The sequence below is a fragment of the Corapipo altera genome, unplaced genomic scaffold (genome assembly GCF_003945725.1).
Source record: "Corapipo altera isolate COAL_440 unplaced genomic scaffold, ASM394572v1 1, whole genome shotgun sequence".
NCBI lineage: Eukaryota > Metazoa > Chordata > Aves > Passeriformes > Pipridae > Corapipo > Corapipo altera.
In genome coordinates this window covers 31,323,264-31,338,149 of record NW_020884873.1, presented here as the reverse complement: position 1 = coordinate 31,338,149, position 14,886 = coordinate 31,323,264, and the positions used below count along the sequence as shown (strand labels likewise).

The 14,886-nt window shown below is 40.5% G+C and overlaps 1 protein-coding gene across 1 annotated transcript; it reads left to right on the top strand.

Moving 5' to 3' along the window:
* The first annotated feature begins 369 nt into the window (after nt 1–369).
* Nucleotides 370–14,672, top strand: RAB21 (RAB21, member RAS oncogene family). Its single transcript, XM_027654841.1, has 7 exons — nt 370–693; nt 7,443–7,502; nt 7,688–7,795; nt 10,823–10,886; nt 11,698–11,752; nt 12,176–12,264; nt 13,167–14,672. The coding sequence occupies exons 1-7, from the start codon at nt 547–549 to the stop codon at nt 13,304–13,306; spliced, it is 663 nt and encodes a 220-aa protein (XP_027510642.1). The 5' UTR covers nt 370–546; the 3' UTR covers nt 13,307–14,672.
* Nucleotides 14,673–14,886: the final 214 nt, after the last annotated feature.

The window sequence follows — 14,886 nt, the reverse complement described above, 5'->3', positions numbered from 1 at the left end:
GACTAGTGTAACTTAATCCACTGGAACGGGGCCTTTGAAGCTGGAACAAAATCCGTGCCCGTGACGTTTATAGCCTGTTTGTTAGGGGCTTTTCGTTTCCACGGGGAAACGCTTGGCAGGTACGTTCGTTGCATAAGAAAACCTTAATTTGACACTTAAAAACAAATCCACCCGCGCGTGCGACACCCGCCCGCCTTTCCAGCTCCGAGGAGGAGCCGCCCCAAGCCCCGCCCCAAACCCCGCCCCGAGGCTCCGCCCCCTCCCTCGGGCCCCGCCCCGCCCCCTCCCTCCCGCCGCCGCCGCGTCCCCCCCTCCCATTGGCGGCGGGGGCTGCGCGTGACCGAGCAGCGCGTGACGTAGGAGGAAGGAGCCGCCATTAGGGGCAGCGGGGCAGGTTTGGTTGTGTTCCTCCTCCGCCTCCATCCCCGCGGCTTCGGCGCTGCCTTTGCGTCCCCACCAGTCCTCCTCCCGCTCCCCCGGGGCCTCCCGTCCCGGCGGGCGGCGGCGGCCCGTTGATGTGAGGCGCGGCTCGGCGGCGGGGCGCGGATGGCGACGGGGGCCAGTGCGGCGGCCGGGGGCCGCAGCTTCTCCTTCAAGGTGGTGCTGCTCGGGGAGGGCTGCGTGGGGAAAACCTCACTGGTGCTGCGCTACTGCGAGAACAAGTTCAACGACAAGCACATCACCACCCTGCAGGTGCGGGCCGGGGCGGGCGGGGAGCGCCTGCCGGGGTGGCCGGGCCGGGGCGAGGGGGCAGTGCCGGTGAGGGGGGTCCCGTTGTTGTTCTCCCCTCACCTCGCGTACCTCCCAGGGCTGCCGGCCCATGCCTTGTTTACAGCTTAGCAGAAGCCAGAGTAACCATCTCCGCTCGCTAATGGTGGCTGTCCCAGGCCGTGTTCTCTGGAAGCCAATTTTCTAGTTCTTTTCACGACTCAGATCTAAGCTTTCAATACTTTAAGGCCTCGTTTCTACTCTGCATGCTAACTGCTCCGTTTTTTCCAGTTATGTATATGAATGTCTTCATGTGAGTCCTGGGAAGTATGATGCGAAAGTAATTTTGTTATTGTAATCACTGTTAGTGGACTGATGACTAAGTGTTTCATATGTGCTGCATGTCTGTTAATCATAGTCTTCCCCATGTTCTCAAATCCCAGCACTGGAGCTGTCTAAATGCTACTGTTTAAAGAGAAAAGCTTTCACAAAATGATTGATAAGATTAAGGCTTATGATTTAATAACAGGAAAGATTCTTAAGGCTTACTTGCTTGTCACAATAGCTCCCTGAATTATGGTCAGATTATCAGCAGTACGGTCTGCTAATTTATAAAGAACTGCAAAGTGATGTTCCACTTATGAAATGTGGCAGGGTGTCTGCTTGAAAACAATGTTTTCTTCATGACCTATTAGTGATGGATGGCATGGTACAGAATAAATTGCTTATATTGTGCATGGTGTCAGAAAATATGTTTTGAACTTAGTGCAGGGGTGGTATGTTAAGTCTTTCAGGATGTGTCAGCTTGCTTAACCTTTTTATTTGTGGTTACACCAGTTGCACAGCATCTTTCTTAGCAGTTGTGAGCATGTGTGTGGAAGTGTGGGGTTTAATACATACTGCTCTTAATATTTTTTTTTTTAAATAAGGAAACAAACCCTGCCACTTGGTGGGCCACTAGTGGGTTTTGAACTACTTTTGAGGTTCTTAAAGTACAGAAGAAATAGTGGGCCATGCCAAAAAAAAAAGAACATTAGGGTAGTTATGTGCTGTTCTCATGCATTTAGGGGAAAATTCTTTAATTGAGTATCTCAGAAGTATTTAATAGTGAAACCTTCCCTAAAACCAAAGAAGCATTATGGAGGCACTAGAAACAGTACAGTGAATGTTTCCTAAACAGATAATGTTGTTCCAGTTTTGCTCTGAAGAGCTAAAAAGAATATATTTTAAACTCTGTTACCCTGTGCTTATACTTAGCTTTTGGGTTAATCTGTTGGTAGGTTTACTAGGCATGGTGTGGCATTTATGGCAAGCTGACTGTAGCTCTGATGCCACAGAAGATATTTGGAATGCTACAGATGTGACTAATAGCTTGTAGGTGTCAGAGGTGCAGCTGAAGTGCAGCACTGAGCAAACAATCATTTAAAGTGCAACAAAATGATGTGTAGCTGTGAATTCTCATATCCCATGTAAAATGAATAGGGCTGAGGAGGTTGTTGTGATGTAGCGTGTTTGTTATTTGGGTTTTTGTTCTTTAAATCTGTAGTGGAAACCCTTAAATTATAAGCAAAAATGGCTTGAAATACAGACTTGGGTCACAAATGTCATAAAATGAACTTTAAATAGCTCCAGAATGCTGATAGGAAAATATCTGTAGATAGTGTGGCTCAAGAGCTTCTGGTTTTGACTGTCTGGAGGGGTGTGTGTAAAGGAGTGAAAGCATGTGCTCACATTCATACTGAGATTTTGTTTCTCCACTGTTATTAGGTTTCTGCTTGCTACCTGTGTCTTCTGACTGATTGCATGGTGTTTCTCAAGTCATTTGCTTTTCTGTTCTGAGCCTCCTTAGGCACTTAAATCATAAGATTTTATGATCTTATTGATCATAAAATATAATGTCAGTTGCTGTTGAACCTTACCATGCATCATGTGCTCTTGTGAAGCATTATCTTTTTTATTCCTATTTTCCTACATCATACAGTTCTAGAACAAAGTTGAAGTACATTCTTCCACTATTAAATTAAAATATTCCTTAAAAATAAGAGAAACTAGGTTATCTGATTAAGCAATGAAGTATCACATTTGGAAAGCATCCTTGGTTTGTTTCGTTTTAAGATTAAAGGCTTAATCTGATAAGTTTGCTTTGTTTCATGGAAACAGTTCAAAGTATTGCAACAAATTTGTTTTGTTCCAATAAAGCCAAAATTAGATAAATGCTTTGCTCCTGGTCCAGCAAAGGAGCAACAGCGATGAATCATATGAAAAGATGACTAGATATTGAGACAAGAGGCTCTCCATCCATAGTTTTCTGACTTAAAAAAGGAAAGTATTGCATAGTGCTTTATTCCAATATGCTTGCAACAAAAAGGGTGGTGAGACTGAAGCCTTCTGGAAACTTCACTTAGGATGTTACTCTACTGTGAAGTTATTCTGTGTACACCAAACAGGAAAGTTTCTTTTGTACAACAGAAGACTTTAACTAAAAGGGAGCAGTTTGTCTTCTCTCCACACCCCCCCTCTCTAAATGCTAGCTGGAGTGAACTGGAACTTCCTTTGACATGTTGCTGTAGTTGTGTCAGGTCATGTACTTAAGATATTGATGACCTGCAGATGGAAATTAAGGTAGCTACTGATTGACGTAAGAAAACATCTAGGTGGAACAATGTGGAAAAGCTGATGCAGGAGAGGTAGGGGTTTTTGCAAGCAATGAATACAATCCATAACATTGTGGTTATCAGATCTTGTGGGACAGTTAGAATTGGTTCCCATTGTTTGAAATATTGAGGTCAGTGCTCTCATATTGACAGAATAATTCTAAGCTATGAGTTGATACCAGGGGAACTGTGCTAGAATTACTCCAATAATAAACTTACTGTCAAACTTTTTTTTTTTAAATCAGGTAGATACTTCATATTAGTTAGTTACTCAATATAAATACAACTTCTGAGTACTGATCTCTCAAATGTGTGGAGGACTTCAAAATATCCAATCCAAGAGAGCTGCTGATATAATCATACTATAGAGATCCCGATGGCTTTGCTGGACTTGCATAAACTGGAAAAGCTGTGTTGGCTTTCAAGATACTTGGGGACTGGTAGAAGACAATGCAAGGAAGTTCAGTGCTGTATGCAGTGTTTGTGTGCCTGGCCTGCTGCTGTTGAACATGAAACAGTCAGGGGCAGGTGACATACACCTGCTTTTATTCATCGACTTCCAGGAGAATCTCTTCCAGCTGGGTCTTCCTTGTGTTCTACTCAAGCCCCTTTGTCAGCTCCTAACAGGGCCTGGTGGACATGTGAAACTGAGCTCTTAGAAGTAAGAATTAAAAGAAAGAAAAGATTTCCTACAGAAACATAGAAAAATTGGAATTTTAACTCTTATAATTGCGTTATCCTTATTCTTTTAAGTGCCTAAGTATTCTTCAGACCAGTCATAAGACACTAGAGTCAAAATACCAAAGTTAGTAGCTTCCTTCAAAGGGTTGTTTGCAATTACTTATCTTTGAATTAACGGTGGTTTTGTATATCCGTGAGTTTTTGAAAGTCATAGCAAAAATTAATTTTGATAGTAATTAAATCAATACAGAAAGGAGTTACTGATTGTAAATCAAGCCACAACTTAAACTTAAAACGGCAGTACTCAATTTGGTAATTTTTTGGGAGATTGGAGAAAATGTTGAATCCTTTTTGATGTGTAATTACTCAACACTGTGTAGACTGTTCTGATTTCAAAGACTTTGACTTTGAAACTTAGAAAAATTAGGAATCTTGGCAACTGACTTTTTCCCTAAATTATCTCAAAATAGAAGTTGAGACTCTTCCTTACATGTTGGGTTCCCCAGATTTCTAAAAGCTGCATAGTCCTGCTGTTCACATGGCTTGGATTTTTTTGTTGGTTTTTTTTTTTCCTCACCTCAGAATTGAGTGAAGGGGGTGGATATGTGTTTGTTAAAAGGTGGATATTAGTTGATTTGTCTTCACTACGTTTGCCACTGTGGATATAAAATGCATTTTACTGGTAGTAAATGAATCAAACTTACCCATACCTATTAAGGGCAGAGCCTGCTAGCTGTATTCTGCCAGTATATGGACACAATAAAGAAGAATGAAGCATTTAATCTGTAATGTAGAACTGATGGTTTCTTGCAGCATGTTCACAGAGCTTTCTGCTCATTACTAATGATGACTGCTTCAAATACTGGCTTCCAGTCTTGTTATCAGACAAACATGCTTGTAATCAGGGTATCTGCTATAGGATCCTTTTTTGACTATAGGCCTAAGACTTTAGATAGACTAAAACTTAATTAGTACAAATTCATCAAGTTTTAATACAGAGAGCAAGTACAGTAGCCCAAAAGTAAATACCTTGACACAGTCTCCTGTGGTTATGGATATTTTTGCAGGAGATACTAAAAAGCCTTACTTGTAGGGGTCTTCTAGTACTGGGGTGTATAGAAAATGGAATATTCTACTCTTAGTGGTAAAAGACAGTATTCCTATCAAAAGCTGTAGTACCTGAAGGATTGGTGATAGTGAAGCAAAACTTAGGTATGCAGATGAACCTACTCTGATACTCGTGCTGTTAATTGGGTCAGTGTAACTACAATGATATAAGTTCATGCATACTGAGTTCTCTGCGTTTTTAAATATAAATCCTGTTTATTTTTCTGGATTTTTCTGCCTTTTGGTGCCAAAATGTGGTTCTAAACCCTGTGTGTGAAATTCATATCATCTAAGCAGATTTGGATTGCTGATGTTGTGACAAAAGCAAACAGTGCTCAGAAGAGCTTTTCCTTTGAGATTTGCAATAGAATATTGAGTACTGTAGTACAGCAGATCAATAAAATATTGGCAGGTAAGCTTGATTCGTTGTGCCTAAACATATCTTCTCTCCAGAAGAGAAGATATGTTGCTGAATTAAAACTTCTGAAGTCACCTCTAAGCCTTTGGCTTTTAAACTTAGAACAAATTATGATATGAGGACTTGGTACTGATCAGATAATCCTCAAGGACAGCTAGCTGAAAGCTATCAGCTACTTTCTGTAGAGGTTTTGATGAAGGAATTAAATCTTTTCTGATGTTTAAGATTTGCTATTCTGCTGTTAAGCTGTTTGTTTACAGCTGGGCTAGAGGATCAAATCCATTTAACATGCTGCCTGGAACTTTTTCCAGACTCTTGACTTATGTCCTCTTACTGTATACTGAAGGGGTTAATGGTTTTGTTATGTTGAACACAGGGGTTGTAGTGATAGCAGTTCTTTGCTATCTGCTCTTGGGAAATATCTGAGTGTTTTTCTTCTGGTATGTTCTCTCTCTGTCTATTCTGTTCATCAGACTTCATGGAAAGCTTTGGTGGAAGGTACAACTTAAATATGAAAAGGGGCTTTGTTTTAATCATCTCACCTTAGGTCGTACAGATGCCAGAGTTGATATTAGGAAAGCATCTGAAGAGCAGGAGCTGCTCTAGCTGTTGAGTGTTGGATGACTTTGACTGTAATACAGGCAGCCCTCCGAACAGGCACTTTGACAGCAGTTTAGGTTGCTGTAAATTGAACTGTTGTGGTCTTCTGTGTATGTACTGGTTGCTTGTGTAGCTGAGCAGCAAGCTGGTCCAAGCACCTCATCTGGCCCACGACACTTTCCACATATGTGACTCTGGTTCTATGGCTGGTCAGTGTTCATACAGAGAACTCCTCTTAAGCTGCTACAGTCCAGCCTAAAATAATCTGTGATGAGTGTATCGTAAAATACCATTGTACTTGTTTGAACCCAGATGCAGGTTGATGTGAAACTGAAAGGAAAACTAAATATAATTTAAGGCAGAAAACAAAAATTAACCCTTGGCAACTGAATTGTCTGATGTTAACATGTTCTGTTAGTCTTCAGAATGGGGGGACTGGGTTCCTAATGCATCAATGCCTTCAGACCCTGTTCTGGTCCATTAAACTGGTATTAAATTATATCCCTTTTTAGCCATTGAATTATGGACTGGGTAACAGAGGTGGTATTTGAAAATGTAGATCATGTGAGACAACCAGATCTACTCAAGCTACTGAAATTAGACTAACCTTGCAATATGCTCTGGACCTGTAAAACATTTCTAGAAGTTAATGTAGTGGGATTCTGAAGTAGCTTGTATGCTTATTCTGAGGCTTTTCACCTTAAACAAACAAAAGCACAGAACCAAAAAGCAGAGGAGGATAAGCTGTGGGCTCACTTTAGAGGAAAAAAAAAGGGAAAAGATATAGACAAGGGAACTTGGGGAATACTAGTGTTCCAATATGTTTAGTGCTTAACTCATACTATTTTTTTGTTCTAGTAGCTCACTAATAGTGAAGTGCTTTGCCCAATTCCTGCAAATTAAAAGTCCAGTTAGGCTGGTTCCTACCCAAACTTCATGTACTCCTGTGAAATGCTTTGATTTCAGCTTAGACTTATCAGTGTTGTGAATTCAGACTCTTCCCACACAACTCATCCTCTCTAAATCATTCAAAACAACAGCAAAAAGATGTAGTAAATGACTGGCTTAAGCCAAATTTATTTAGAACAGACTGTTGGCAAACTATAGTAAAATGACTAACTGGCTTAGTATTGACTCAGCCTTCTGGCTTACAGAGTATTTTGATCTGGAAATTTGTCTTTTATTGATTCAGATGTTTTTATTAATAAATTAATATGAAGTCAAATGGAGCATTTGGTATGTAAAACTTAACTCTAATCTGTTTTGCTTTCCAGGCATCTTTTCTTACAAAGAAGCTAAATATTGGTGGAAAAAGAGTAAACCTTGCAATATGGGTATGTTTACTCCCCTATTTTTTCTCCCATAGCTAATTAGAATATTTTTCTGAAAAAAAATACTTAGGCTTACTATAGCTCAAATGTTAGGCACTTCTTAATAAAGTAAAATTTGTAATTATTATGAGTTCCTTGAAGTATTGTTTGCTTTGTCTTAAATGCTAACAAGTGTATTTTAAATACAGGATACAGCTGGTCAAGAAAGATTTCATGCATTGGGGCCTATCTACTACAGGGATTCCAATGGCGCTATTCTAGTATATGATATAACAGATGAAGACTCTTTTCAAAAGGTACTGGACAGCTTTTTACATCTGTGTGAGATGTAAACTGATTAAAGGGTAATCTGTGATATGTGTAAATGGGAATCCTCTGTTTTCAGCAATATATATTACATTTGCAAATTTAGACCATAGAATGGAAGTATACACATTATTAGTATTCTTTTGAAGGCTGACTTTTTCAGTCTACTGATGTTCTAACAGGGTCATTCAAAGAATGCCAGAGAATTAGCTATGTGATTTACCTGTGGCAGGCTGTAAACATGAACCAGTGCTGTTTTTATAGTATACATACTGATCTCTACTGTATAAACCAAATTACTAAAAGATATTAAGTGACATGACTTCTTACAGATCTGAGAACACTGAAATTGCAATACAACAACACTATGTTCTCTGGGATAATAGATATTTGTACTTCAAATCCTCATCAAAACCTGAAATTTGATAGCTAATTATTTAATAGCATTTATTAGTTGATCAATTTGAGCTGTGAGTTTTTTACAGTCCTGTGTCAAAGCTGTGCTATCACTCTATAGGATGTTCCAGCTGAAAACTAGTGACACTCTTTTCTAAAGTTTGTCTCTGATTAGATTGTGGCAAAACTCATGGAACTTCTGTGTAGAGAGGTAAGAAATTGTGGTTTTGTCAGCAAGGCTTGGGTTAGCAGTGATAGAAATAGTGTAAGGGTGCAGTTCCACAATGGTTGTAACTATTTTAAATAGCCTGGTGTAAGGCAAGTAAAGCAGTTGTGCTAGTAGTTAAACACTTGCCCCGACTGGCAGAATTGTGACTTGTGAGTTTACTTCAACTTGTGCCTTTTCATGCTGAGCCCTACTTAGTAAAAACTCTGTCATACCAAAACACTTAAGTTTGCAGGAAAATCTGTTCTCTCAGGAAACAAACATCTGTTATAATCTAATCTCAGTTCAGGTGCCTCTACTTTTAAAGTATCATTTGTGATCATAGAATCAGCTGGGTTGGAAGGGACTTGTTGGCCTTCCCCCTGATTCTGATCCACAGGCACTCAACCTTATTGTTACTGACTTCAACTTCTACAGAGTCAAGAGACTGTCTAACATATAGAGCTACCCCTCCACCTCTCCTACCCTGCCTGTCCCTTCTGAAGAGCCTGTAGCCACCCATGGTAGCACTCCAGTCATGCGACTCATCCCACCACGTTTCCGTGATAGCGACTACATCACAGCTTTCCTGCTGCACGATGGCTTCCAGCTCCTCTTGTTTGTTATCCTTGCTGCGTGCATTGGTGTATGTGCACTTCAGCTGGGCTGCTGATTTGGCTCTTAACTTGGGCTGTCCACCCTTGGGCTCCTTTCTGGAGAGCCCGGTTTCTACTCCTTCCCCCTTCAAACCTAGTTTAAAGCCCTCCTTATCAGCCCTGCCAGCTTATGGGCTACAGTCCTTTTGCCCTTGCTAGATAGATGAAGCCCATCTGGTTTGAAGAGACTAGGTATGTTGGAATTTGCCCCATGGTCAAAAAACCCAAAGTTCCACTGGTGGCACCAATCCCTTAGCCACCTATTGATAAGATAGGTTTTCTACTCTCTTCGTTCATCCCTGCTACTGCAGGAGCTGAGGCGAACACCACCTGTGCTCCTGTCTCATCAACTATTCGACCCAGTGCCTTGAAATCCTTTTTAATTGCCCTGGTACTTCTTCCATTAATGTCATCACTGCCAGCCTGGACTACCAACAGTGGATAATAATCTGAGGGCCGAATTAGCTGAGGGAGTCTCCTACTAATATCCCTCACCTGGGCCCCAGGAAGGCAGCAGACCTCCCTGTGGGATGGGTCCGGTCGGCATATGGGGCCCTCAGTTCCCCTCAGAAGGGAGTCACCAACTATAACTACCCTTCTTTTTTTCTTTGTAGCTGTAGTTGTAACCTGTCTGGTAGATGAGGTGCAAACAGGAGACCTTCCAGACAGATCTTCCTCTGTCTGTCCTCTGCCTGATTCTCTGAGTCCAGGGCCTCATATCTGTTCCCTAAGGGCACCCCAGGGGGATGGTGGGGGTTGGGAGGGGGTTCTTTTACCGCTCCAGTGAGGGACCTGTTTCCATTCCCCTCCATCTACCTGGTTTGCTCCAACTGCCTGATGGCAGGAGGGGCAGGGCTTCACTGTCTCCTGCTGGATTTCTTTTGGGGGCAAAAGGGTGTGACTCCACCAGTTAATTTCCCTTTCACTTTCCCTAATACTTCTTAGTCTCTCTCTCGTGGCAGAGCTCAAGGAAGAGGTAGAGAGACTAAGTCATTCACCTGCTCGCATCGCACACAGACCCCACTCACACTGTCCTCTGGTACTAACACCAGGCTCAAACACTCTGTGCAGCCAGAGGCCTGAACAGCTGCATCTGTCTTGGTGTCCCTCTTAAGGGGTTCCCTCTGTGTGGACACACCCTTTGTCTTAACAGCAGCAGCAACAGCTTTCACTTTTTTGGAAATCATTGCTGGCTTAAGCTGAGTTATGACGGGGAAAGAAAAAAAGAAAAAGCTCCTCCAAGAGAGCTGGGAGGCGGCTGGACCCCTCCTGCTTGCCCTGCCTGCACGAACTTCCTTGCTAACTGCCATGCCACATTCCTGTATGTGGCGGTGTTCTGGGTCGCTGGTGCTCCCAGCAGCCATTTAAATCCCTCTTGGGTGCTGGGTGCCGCCCCCTAGTCAGCTGACTGACCTCACCTGAGACCTCCAGCACTGTCAGTAAGTGCCTGCTGATAAAAGATCTCATGCCTGACCTAAAGTGGCACATGCAGTGAACTTGTTCTTTGGAGTGGGGCTAACACGAGTGTGGTGAGTTATATTTCTGGAGTAATTGAACCATTTTACCCAAGTCACTTGCTCTTAATTTCACCTGTGAACTAAAAGCTGCTGAACAAGAGACATGTTTTGCATCCATGTTGCTCTAAACATGTTTGGTTCAAGTTTAGAGTAGACGGTTAATGAAGGAAGTGGGATAGTTCTGCATAGCCTAAGCTAGTAGTATATCCAGTGAAAATAAACGTGCCTCTCTTCTTTTTGCAGGTAAAAAACTGGGTTAAGGAATTAAGAAAAATGTTGGGAAATGAAATCTGTTTGTGTATAGTAGGTAAGTCTTTCAACATGAGATTCTAATGACTTAAGTGGAAACATCTCTTTTGATTAACAGCATCTTCCAAACACTGCTTTGACAGCTTGTACGTGTGAAGAGGTAAAGCTTAATTTGATATTTGAAATTAAATTGGAGCTAGAAGCTTCAGTAGATCACATGGAGGAAAATAAGTGTTCAGTTCAAAACAATAAGCTGTTTAATGATGCTGTCAGAAGTGCATGGTACGGACACCTGCAGACTATAGTTTAATAAAGAGAAACCTCAAATGTGTATTATCCTTCTTTCAAATACTCAGACTCATGGTATTTACTGTTCTCAGTGCCATAGACTAGGTGCTTGTCTGTTCTCATAATCAAGTGCTTGTGGGGTGGAGATAGTCTTAAAGCTTGGATATTTCAATGTAAAGGAATGCAACAGAAATACTGGGTTTAGATTTAAATCTGATCTAATTATTAAAACACTTTCATGAGGTTAGGTATAAGGATATTCTATACAAATTATGTCTGCAGCACAGGGAAGCTGCCAGTAAATCAAAGAAGAAAAGCAAAAGGTTGAATTAAGTGGCTTATATGGAGGTATTTAGCTATCCTGATCTCTCTACAGAAGTAGCACTTCATTGTCTGTAAACACTTGTGTGAAAGGATATTCTCAAATCATATCATTGTGCTCCAGATTGAGACTTGGAAAAGAGCTGGTTTTTACTGGGGCAGCTTGTGAGAAAATTGTGGGGTACAATGGTTACATGTCTGCTTTATTTTGGGGTAATTTTGGAGTACAAAGACTTGAATTATTAACTTGTTTCCAACAGGTAACAAAATAGACTTGGAAAAAGAGAGACATGTTTCAGTGCAAGAAGCAGAAATGTAAGTCACACCAATTATTAATGGAAACAGTCATTGCAGAGTTATGCTAGAGTAATAAACTTGTTATGCTGCCCAGCTAGGCACTGCTGGTTTATGCTTGCTACTTGTTAAATGTTCTGTTATTGTCAGAGTCCCAGTCCCCTTATTGACCAAACTGTAACTTGAGAGTTGTATCTGATTACAGTCAACATTTGTGCTTTAAATGCATTTCTAGGTATGCAGTTTTCCTAATTTCATCTAGTGTGTTGCATCAGTCATGGCAGTTCTAAACACAACTCCTTTTTTTATATAAAATCAGCATGTGTAGATTAACTCTGAGGTCAGAATAAAACCTCTTGTGATCATCTTACTGCTTCATGTAAAGTGGATTAGGAAGATTGAGTCCTTTTACTACAGTGAAGATCCGTATCTGCTTTTCTACAGGTATGCTGAATCTGTTGGAGCAAAACATTATCATACTTCAGCTAAACAGAACAAAGGAATTGAAGAACTGTTTCTTGACCTTTGTAAAAGTAGGTATTATCTAGTTTGTTGGTACAGAGCTCGTTCATAAAATAAATTCAGAAAAGCTTTTAAGGCCATATAAAAAATGCTTGTAAGGCCAGAAAAGTTTTAATGTAAACTACTGCTAAGAACTGACTTCATTTGAGTCTACTTCAAGCCACTTGTATACTGTAATAGCTCTGGAAGCTTGATGTGTGGATGCTTACAATATTGCAAATTCATGCTGTCATTTGTTGGAGCACCAACTGCTGTTACGTTTACCATGCGTAAATAGCAACCCAGATCGAACTTCATGTGACTGCCTGCTTCAAGCCCTCTGTTTCAACCTCTTTCAAAGATCTTCTCAGATGCTGCCAATTACAAATCATAAACTCAAAGCTGTAATGGTGCAAATTTTACACAGCAGTCTAGGCAAATGGTAAAGATGGTATGTGGCATAAAAATGTAACAAAGGGAGGTTGTCCTATTAATTGTGTTTCTATGATAGAAGAACTTAAGGAAAACTTATCCTGCATGTCTGAAGAGTTGTTTGGGGTTTGGTTTTTTGTTTTGGAGGGTGGGGTTTCTTGTCTTTTTTATTAGTGGGAGCTTTGGTTGGTTGGTTGGTTTTTTAACAGAATGTTCTTGATATGGGTGAGTAAACCTAGCTTTTGAAGTTGCTAACTCCAGAACATCTGAGCATCATAAGGTCTCCCTTAGTTAACAGGAGCTGCTGGATGTCTGATGCTTTAGAAAGATTTTAATATGTTCTTGCAGCTATGCCATGTGATACCTGAGTACTTAGTTCTGCATAGCAAATAGGAGAACCAGTCTTGCTGAACTTTGTGCATGTAACACAGACAGATTAAGATCTCAAAGTCTTGTGTAAAAATGCAGTGGAATGTCATCTAATACATTTCTTTCTTTACAGGAATGATAGAAACTGCTCAAGTGGATGAAAGAGCAAGAGGCAATGGTTCCAGTCAGTCAGGAATGGCAAGGCGAGGTGTACAGATCATTGATGATGAGCCACAAGTACAGAGCACTGGAGGGTGCTGTTCTTCTGGATAACTATAAAACTGTGCATCACTGCCCTCTTGATATGAAGACTGCCATATTCCAAGTCACGCATTCTTTACCAATGGAGTAATAGAATTAACAGTATTTAAAAATAATCACATGTAACACTGCAGAGACCTTAAGTGCTAAACTAGTGGCGTCTGTGACCAGAGAATTGGCATTTTCTACAGTGGTTAACAAAGCAATTACCAATGGCCTTTTTACATATTTTTCTTTAATGAGGAATAATATGCATGTAGAAAAGACCTACTTAAAGGCTTCATTTATATTCTTTTAAATCAGATCATTATTTAATAACTTATATACATTGTTGTTGGAATGGTATACGTTTTTGCAGCTCTTTGTATTTTGTGGTAGATGGAATTGTATCACTTCTAAAATGCAAATTGATTTTTTTTTTTAATTACCAAATATATGAAGTAATATTTTTGCAGGGCCTCCACAAGCCTATAACTCAACTACTTTGATATATTCTGTTCATCCTGTATGCCAAGCTGGTAAAATACATTGTAAATTACATATTAAATATTTTATCTGCTTTTACAATTGCAGGTGCAGAAATATGTACATCAGTCTTGTCAGTGATTGTGAAGTGAATAAGTCAGTGAAAGATGCAAGCTTTTCATGTGTACTGTTGAATTGCTCATTCTAGTCCCCCTACCTGAAAACAGCTTTGTTTTGGGTACATTCATAGGTACAGCAATTTTTTTGATCCATTTCTGGCAAGCAGCAGTATTTAGAGTATCCCCTTATTGGGAAGAGAATGTGTCTTTGGACTGCTGTTTAACATTGAAGTGTTTGACTCCCAGCTAAAACAGTTGGTGCATGCATATACCTTGCCTCTGCAGTTACTTTGCCCTCTCAGAATACCCCTTGAAAGTCAAAGCAACTTTAGCCCTCATCTGTCTGGTAACCAGTAAACCAGATGCATGGGAAATTCTTTAGCTGTTTTAATATGTTTGTGTCCCAAGACAGCATCATAAACTATTTGTGAACATCATTTTCCCCCCTGTTTTGCAGGGCTTGAGTGAACAAATTAATTGGCATTAACTAGAACTGCTTCTGATTTGGAGTGATTAAATGGAAGATGTGAAACTTGCCAGATGTAGCTGTAACTTTGGGGATTCTAGGCAGAATTGAACTTATTCCTGACTTACTCTTTCTCCTGTGAAGTGTTTTGAAGCCTACTTAAGTCTTGGGAGGACGCTTTTCAGGAAAAAAATGTATGAACTACTATCACAAAGAAACACAAGATGGTAGTAGCTGAAACTTCAAAATGTTTTGTGCTCTGACTTTTTTTTACTTAAGTTGTCATGCTTGGAGAAACAGTAAAGGTGATGTCTATGACAAAGCAGAATATCCTTGGCCTTCCTTTTCCTGAAAGGTGGAATTAGTATGGCATATGAATGCATTGAATGGTGTGGGTATGTTCTGATACACAAAAAGAGTAGTAGTACCAAGTTAGTCTGTGTAAGAGAAGTGTGCTGTCTTGAATCTGATTTTATTTTCTCTGAAATAATAGATGGCTTTCATACAGACTGATCCTGGTGCATTTTTTCCCTTTCTGCCTT